Here is an 8,331-nt window from a genome sequence, read left to right on the forward strand (position 1 = left end):
CTCACACACACACTCTCGCTCTCTCACACACACACTCTCGCTCTCTCACACACACACACACTTGCTCTCACACACACACACTCTCGCTCACACACACACACACTCTCGCTCACACACTCACACACTCTCGCTCACACACACTCTCTCGCACACACACACACTCTCGCTCACACACACTCTCTCTCGCTCACACTCACACACACACACACACACACTCTCGCTCACACACACTCTCTCGCACACACACACACTCTCGCTCACACACACTCTCTCTCGCTCACACACACTCTCTCTCGCTCACACTCACACACACACACATGCTCCTCACCCTCCAGCACCTGGTCGTACACACGCTCCTCACACGTGATCACCAGGTCAAACTGCTCTTTGCAGCTCTGGAAGCGCTCGGGCCGCGTCTTAATGCGCTTGTTGCGGTCCAACATGTGCAGGATCCCGTTCTGTGTGTATCTGAGGAGCAGAACGGTCAAGGAAGACAAAACACTGGAGGCTCCAGAACACATCCATCCTCGTGTCTGCAAAGGGTTAAACAACTGGAAACATACACCAGTGCTATCTATTGGTCAACCTCGGGAAACCCCTTCTGATGTCCTTAAACTCAACTACACAGACAACTCAGAACTAGAGTCCAATTATAAGCAGTGCAATTAAACCAGTTCATGGTCCAGAGAACATCAAACTATCAAGAAAAACATAACTAGTCCACTGTAGACTAGTTATGATCATTCATCAGGAATGGCTACAGATTTGAACAGGAGTTCTGATTTTCACACCGCTGCTAATCTACACTCGAAAAAATGCTGGGTTGTTTCAACCCAACTTTGGGTCAAATATGGACTAACCCAACTTTTGGGTTAAAAATGTAACGTAAAAATGTAACCCAACGGTTGGGTTAGTCCATATTTGACCCAAAGTTGGGTTGAAACAACCCAGCATTTTTTAGAGTGTAGTTGTTTTATTCTTATTTTTGCAAGTACGCTTAATTAAAATTAAAATGTTTCACCTGTTTCATCACTCATCAGGTGAAAACAAAGCAAAAAGTAGTTTTTGGTGTATTAGAAATGTCTAAAAATCTTTAGAATGACTAATGTACTTAAATATTAAGGCATGTTTTTATAGACTGCATATCTTGAATCTACGTTTATTCTGTTCCTTTACATAATTACAAAACAGCTTGTAAATCTCTCATTACGCTGCATCATCTCCAAACGCTTGGATTCAATCTTTCCGTCAGCTTGTTGTCTGTCAATCAGCACAGGTTTTGCATTTCAGTTTGAGCGAACATTGACAAAATTATCCACAAATAATGCTTTTTCATTTAAAAGTTGAGGAGCGTGAGCTCAGATCAATGAAGCCTACGATCAATCAGCTCCAAAATGAAATACAACACCTGTGCTGATTGACAGACAACAAGCTAGTAAAAACACGGAATCCGTTATTTGGGAAAACCAGCATGATTTAATAGTACGGTCATTTTAGAATGGAAATACCACAAGTGTAACAAAGTGGGAAATAACCCCCCAATCTTTTTGTGAAGTTGTTATACTTCGTGTGAGTAAAGAGCAGACATAAACCAGCTGCTGATGAACCCAAGAGAAGATTTACTGCCCATGGAGTAAATATTCCCTCGTCTTTTCACCAATGCATTTAGACGTCTCTCTTGTGTAGTTGCAGCAAACGCAGCAGAATTTCTCCTACAGAGAAGTTACGTATTTACCCACCGCAATGTCGTTCCAAACCCGTATGACTTTCTTCCTTCGGTGAAACACAACAGAAGATATTTTAAACAACACTGGGAACCGAACACACACACACTGGACACACTGACTTCCGTTTCTTTCGCAGTAGAACGTCATACAGGTTCGGAACGACAAAAAGGGAGTAACGATTGATTTGGGTCAACTATCCTTTTGATGCGAGGAACCGTTCATGGAGTTCAGAAGAACAAAACGTAGAGCTCATCTTCAGTCGCTAAAACACAGAGGCTCGTACAATTTAAACGATGCATTATATTGCAGCTCCTAAGATAATCGCGCTAAAAAAAATTAAAGATCCCAAAAATGGTTGTGCAGAGCGATGCCATAAAAGAGTCATTCTGGGTTCCTCGTGAAGAGTTGCTAAAACAACCCATTCTCTTTCTTACACTGTGTTCTAACTAGGGTTGCAAAGGGGTGGACATTTCAGGAAAGTTGCCAAAAAAGCCTGGAATAATATTTTTTAAATCTTGTAAAGTTTCCCAAAAAAGCCTGGAATAATAAAAAAAAATCCTGGAAAGTTTCCAAAATTTCTGGAATGTTTTCAAAAATGCCTGGAATATTTTTTTTTAAATCCTGGAAAGTTTACAACATTTCTGGAATGTTTTCAAAAATGCCTGGAATAATATTTTTTTTTTAATCCTGGAAAGTTTACAAAATGCCTGGAATAATTTTTTTTTTTTAATCCTGGAAAGTTTCCAAAATTTCTGGAATGTTTCCAAAAATGCCTGGAATATTTTTTTTTTAATCCTGGAAAGTTTACAAAATTTCTGGAATGTTTCCAAAAAAGCCTGGAATAATTAAAAAAAATGTCTGGAATGTTTCCAAAAATGAAATTGAATGGACATTTCCCTCCTTTTTGCAACCCTGGAATAGCCTGGAATAAAAAAAAAAATTTCTGGAAAGTTTCCAAAATTTCTGGAATGTTTTCAAAAATGCCTGGAATATTTTTTTTTTAATCCTGGAAGTTTACAAAATGCCTGGAATAATTTTTTTTTTAATCCTGGAAAGTTTCCAAAATTTCTGGAATGTTTCCAAAAAAGCCTGGAATAATAAAAAAACAATTCTGGAAAGTTTCCAAAAAAGCCTGGAATAATAAAAAAACAATTCTGGAAAGTTTCCAAAAAAGCCTGGAATAATAAAAAAACAATTCTGGAAAGTTTCCAAAAAAGCCTGGAATAATAAAAAAACAATTCTGGAAAGTTTCCAAAAAAGCCTGGAATAATAAAAAAAAAAAATCCTGGAAAGTTTCCAAAATTTCTAGAATGTTTTCAAAAATGCCTGGAATAATTTTTTTTTTTTAATCCTGGAAAGTTTACAAAATTTCTGTAAAGTTTCCAAAAAAGCCTGGAATAATTAAAAAAAATGTCTGGAATGTTTCCAAAAATGAAATTGAATGGACATTTCCCTCCTTTTTGCAACCCTAGTCGTAACTACACGTGACAAGTTTCCAGCGACAAACCGTTTGGGTGTCCACACCAGACGCAGGATCAGATATGACAGCCAATCAGAAGCGTGTGTGGGCGGAGCCTCTGGAAGTGCTCTGCACTCGAAGAAATGAAGAACCCAATTCATAAATATCAAACCTTTTTAAATGTACAAACTGCGTGTCTGATACCATCTTTGTTACAGAATATACTTTTCGGTTCGCAATTTTAATGTTTGTTTGCTTTATTGTCAAGATCTGAGCTAAACTATCTGTTGTTGCTTTCAGTACGGCTACAAGGTCACGCAGAATGTTATCCAAACTCATATTAGACACGTTTAGCTTTGAATTAAGCACATAATCAGTACCGGAGATTGTCACTGTCGTGTAGTTTGTATGTTATAGAAATTGTGCGTGTCGTGGCTAGCCGGGACAAAATCTCTGATTAACGTGGACGGACACGGTGTTAGTGTGAAGAACATTTTGAAATCTAAACCACTTTTTCCACTCGTTTACAAAAGAGTGGTTCCACGGATTTTTCATGGAGCCATCAATGCCAACAGAGAACCTTGACTGTGCATTTGGTCGGTGCTCTAATCGATCATCGATCTAATCGATGTATTTCTGCGTGCAAGCTAGGGATACAGCTCCTTGTCTTTACGGACCAGGTCGTTGTACATCTGCTCGTAAGTGGTTTTGAAGTCGAAAATGTTGGGTTTGTCCGGAGCGGGTCCTGGGAGCTTCACGTGGGTTCCCGTGCCGAAGGAACGCACGTCGAACCCTCGCTTGCTGTGGGAGCAACACAGAGACGGTGAGAATCCACAAGACCTCAGAACGACAAACACACCTCCCTGAGCTGCCTGATCTACCTGAACACACAGCAGGCTGTGAGGGACAAGCGTTTAATGCAATCATCATCTCAGACCTGCAGCACAGAACCGTCTCGAGTCGCCGGGCACAACTGTATGGGTCACAATTATACATTTCTCTTCTATGCCAGAAATCATTAGGATATTAAGTACAGATCATGTTCCATGAAGATATTTAGTAAACGTCCTACATTAAAACGTAGTTTGATTATAATATGCATGGCTAAGAACTTTAAAGATGATTTTGTCAGTATTCAGATTTTTTTGCACCCTCAGATTCTCAAATATTGTCCATAAAATGGGCCCTTCTGACTGGTTCGTGCTCCAGGGCCTCGGATGGCTTTGAGGGCTCATCAGGAAGACTAGTGAATGCAGTGCTTGAGTCCCTCACAGCCGCACTTCCCTGACGGACGTCTACTGGACCCGCTGCATCCGAGAGGTTCCGAGGATCTAGATCACGTAGTGCGGTATTATTATGAACACCACAGTAAATGATTAGAGTAAGGCTTCGTGCTGTCGCATCAGTGTAGCACTACTAGCCCTCTACTACAGCCTTAGTTCAGTCCGACTACTTTACTCCAGAACTCTCTCAGCTCAGGCTTTCAGACGATCTCCATCAGCTTCCGTGTTTCTGGACGCGTTTTTGGGGGAAATGATTCCGGCTCGGTTCGGTTCTCGAGGTCTGACTGTACCGGTTCGGTTCATCTGGACACGGATCAAAACACACACACAAGAGGAACCGACGGGAGAATCGCGGGAGGCGGACGAACTGGGCTCGTTTCTCGTCGTTACCTCAGGATGTTGTGCGCTTCCATGCTGCGGTTCTGGTTGCTGGAGCACACGACCGCGACGCGCAGCGGATGGGCCGGCATCGCTATCTACAGCCCGGGGAGAGAGCTCGGTTCGGCGCTTCGACTCGGTTCCGCTGAGGAGAAGAAAATGGCGGCGGCGCTGCGCAGCTGTCACTCAGGCGTCACAATGGGGGGAGGGGACGTGGGCGGGGCTTCGACGCCGACAGAACATACTTCATTTGCATATTTTGGATGACGGTATAATTTGTGCATATCGGTTCCTTTTAGGACATAAAAATATCAAAGCGACACACCCCAGGTGAACAGGGTAAAAAAATCAACTTATAGATAATATCACCATACCTACATTAGAATTACAAACATTATTTTTTTTTTGCATTAAATGTTTTCTGAAATGCTATGTTGAAATATGCAAATAATACATTTCTAGAACAAAAATGTCAACATCGGCTGAAGCCAGGTTCAAAATTGTTTCATTTTGTTGACATAGTGTAGACTCAAAGGTTTGGGATTTTGGATATCTGTTTTTATCACTCCATAAAAACCTTCGGAATATAGATAGTAATAAAACTAAAGGTTGGTGTATGTAGCAGAAAAATCTCATTTTGGGAAAGCAGCCTTTGGAGATACGTGTTGTAATAGAAATCTACAGACAGAAATAGATACAGTGCTATGAAAGAAACACTTGAAGGTGTATTCTGGATGCTTTCTTTCCATTAGCCTGAACAAAATACTTAATGAAAAGCCAAAAAACAGTAAACCCAATAAACAAAACACAAAGCAAGCCTGTTTATTAAATTCACCCTCGTTTATTGACACAAAAGGTTTATATAACAGAGGAAAAAGCAGAGTATTCAAAAGACTGTTCCGCCAGTCAGTGGGTCCTTATTTTGGCGAATACTACTAACTCAGAATGAGACGAGTCGTGTAAAGATAAGGCATACTGTAAATTATTGGGTTTGACACACAGAGTACAAAACTACAGCGTGGCTCGGATAACAGTAAAGCAGCTTTCCTTCCTTACTACACTCACTGAGCCTGAAAACACCTCACGCAAAGCCATCATGTGCCGTTATTTTGCATTTCTGAAACAAATATTAATATAGCTATCAGTCTAAATGTCAACGAGTGCACAGTTTTTTGGTAAATGTAGGGAGTATTAAACGAGACTATAGATGAAAATGCACATAAACACAGGAAAAAAGCGAAGCGTTGGTAACCACATGGTTTTGTTACGCTAACCATAGTTAAAACTGTGGTTATACAAATGGTAATCAATACGCCAGAAAAACCATGGTTACTACTGTACACTTTTACTACAATAAAATCCTGGTTAATTTTCGTAAGGGATGGCTATGTTCGGAATTGTCATATTATTCCTACTATTTCTGCGGAATACTGCATCCCTTTCGCAACTCCGTGTGTGACTGCCAACATTTTAAATTGCGCTAAAACATGCAAACAGTCTTTTCTAAGAACTGGACGCCACCCACATGCGACACGATGAGTAGCACGCCACCATTTCAGAACAGTGCCTACTTTGCTATTTCTCTAAAGTAGTAGACCGCGCACACCGCGCAGTATTCGGTTAACTAGTAGCTAAGTACGCCATTCCGAACGCAGCCGGTAAATAGTGTCGTGAAAGTGCAGTTTGACGTGGATTCCGCACTTGGTTGTAGGAAAAGTGCGCATGTGTGTTTGCGTGACGATAACGATAACGATAACGATAACGATGTTTTCACAGGTGCGTGTGTAAGTGCGATCTGTGCGAGTGCTGCGCCGCGAGCGTGTGCTGCGCCGTCGGGTTCATGATGTTTTCGGTGATGTAGGCCACCAGCAGGCAGATGATGACCAGCATCACGCAGATGGCTCCGCCCACCGTCGTCATGGCGATAACGATGTCCTGCATCCCGCCGGGCGCGAGGCTGAACTCCACGCAGGCTTCGTCCCGTTCGAGGTCGTAGGGCCGCACGCACAGCCGGTAGGGCACGTTCGTGTGCAGCTCGTTTAGTAAATAATCCCTGCAGCCGGCGCCTAAATGAACGCCGGCGCATTCGAATTGCGTGTAGCTTCCGTTCCACCAGCAGCTAAGCCTGAACCCGCCCGGTTGATGTGGAGCGGGGCCCTTCGGCGGGGCCTCGTGAGCGACCGTCCACTGAATGAACACACTTCCGTTGGACAGAATATTCGCCGTGAGTTGCCCTCCAGGTGAGCTCACCTGTCGACAGCTAGCGCTAGCGCACCTGAAGTGGGTTTGGGCGTAGCGGAAGCACAGAGGCCCGGGGTCACCTGCGTCGAGAGTGCGGTAAGCGCACAAGGGCCCGGGGTCCCCCAGAACGCGCCACCGTCTCACAGCACTGCTGTTGTCCTGTAGCTTTGGTAGGCGCTCGGTGGTTCCCAGAGAGTCTTGATTGGTGTATTTATTGGTGTTATTACTGTCGGTGGTGTCGTGTTGCGCATCGGCGCTGGCCCGGTCCGGTAAAGCAGAACTCCCGCCGCTGAGAACCAGCAGAACCAGCAGAACCGGCAGAACCGGTCCCTGACGGCGCACCATGTCTGGTTTAACGGTTAAACGTGCGCAGCTGCGGAGAACAGCGCGTTCGCCATCACACCTGCAATAGAAAAACAACAGATTACCTCAGAATGAACACCACACGGCCGAGTCTCTGAATGCAAGACGAGCTAAACACCCTCGATGAGCGTTATTCATCAGATGGATGTCGTGCGTCTAGGTTTAACGCAAATAAAGCAGAAGGGCATTACCTCCGAGAAGCAGAACCAGCCGAGCGCGGAGAGCATCTGTCCGAGCGTCACTACTGATGATCACATCTCCGTCACGAGCCTCGAGCCGCGAGCAGCTCTACTGAAGACGTGTTCTGCTTTTAAACAGCGTACGCACTTCTGCTAAACACGGGCAGACCGTCTGCTGAGGGATGTGTCGAGTTTTGTGTCTCATCGCTTTGCTGAAAATAGCTGAAACACACCGGTTACGTCAGCGTCTTAATGTCTGTCAGGTGACTTTTAAAAACGTCCTGTATCAGAAAGATTCAGAAAGATGCGCATGTAATTTGGCATTAGTTTATAATGTGTGCCCTCCTCCTGTGTGTGTTTTCAGCTGTTAGAATATGACTCCATCTAGTGTTCATCATCAGCACAGGTTAATGATCGGAGACACTAGAGACTAATCCAGATCACCCCATCAGCTGTTTACAACCCGTTCCTCTTGCGCCACACACACACTCACACACACACACACACACGCGCAGAGAGAGACTCACTCACTCACTCACACACACACACACACACACTCGCAACTCACACCCACACACACACACACACAAATCTCAAATCTCAGTAAGTCAAATCTCCCGCCGCTGAGAGTCAAATCTCAAATAACTGCCCTGATGACTTGTGTTCTACCCGCTTAAATGATAGAAGTACTTGCGCTGTCC

The 8,331-nt window shown here is 43.7% G+C and overlaps 2 protein-coding genes across 2 annotated transcripts in view; both read right to left on the bottom strand.

Annotated features, from left to right (window-relative positions):
* The window catches only part of ssu72 (SSU72 homolog, RNA polymerase II CTD phosphatase), a 13,699-nt gene extending 8,654 nt beyond the window's left edge, over positions 1–5,045 (bottom strand). Inside the window, exons 1-3 of the mRNA XM_016260224.1 lie at positions 4,860–5,045; positions 3,844–3,987; positions 329–468 (exon numbers count right to left, since the gene is read on the bottom strand). Coding sequence (XP_016115710.1) covers positions 329–468; positions 3,844–3,987; positions 4,860–4,939 — 364 coding nt within the window. The 5' untranslated portion in view covers positions 4,940–5,045. The remainder of the gene's footprint in view (positions 1–328; positions 469–3,843; positions 3,988–4,859) is intronic.
* Positions 5,046–5,485: 440 nt separating this feature from the next.
* Positions 5,486–7,985, bottom strand: fndc10 (fibronectin type III domain containing 10). Its single transcript, XM_016260225.1, has 2 exons — positions 7,643–7,985; positions 5,486–7,491 (listed from the first exon to the last, which is right to left on the bottom strand). Exon 2 carries the CDS (start codon positions 7,431–7,433, stop codon positions 6,618–6,620), a length of 816 nt encoding a protein of 271 aa, XP_016115711.1. The 5' UTR covers positions 7,434–7,491; positions 7,643–7,985; the 3' UTR covers positions 5,486–6,617.
* Between the last annotated feature and the right edge of the window lie 346 nt (positions 7,986–8,331).

Source organism: Sinocyclocheilus grahami, unplaced genomic scaffold, assembly GCF_001515645.1.
Source record: "Sinocyclocheilus grahami isolate Dianchi unplaced genomic scaffold, SAMN03320097.WGS_v1.1 scaffold2030.1, whole genome shotgun sequence".
In the NCBI taxonomy this organism is placed as follows: Eukaryota; Metazoa; Chordata; class Actinopteri; order Cypriniformes; family Cyprinidae; genus Sinocyclocheilus; species Sinocyclocheilus grahami.

Coding starts and splice junctions, on each gene's coding strand:
- fndc10 (XM_016260225.1), bottom strand. CDS start 7,433: ATGGTGCGCCGTCAGGGACCGGTTCTGCCGGTTCTGCTGGTTCTGCTG.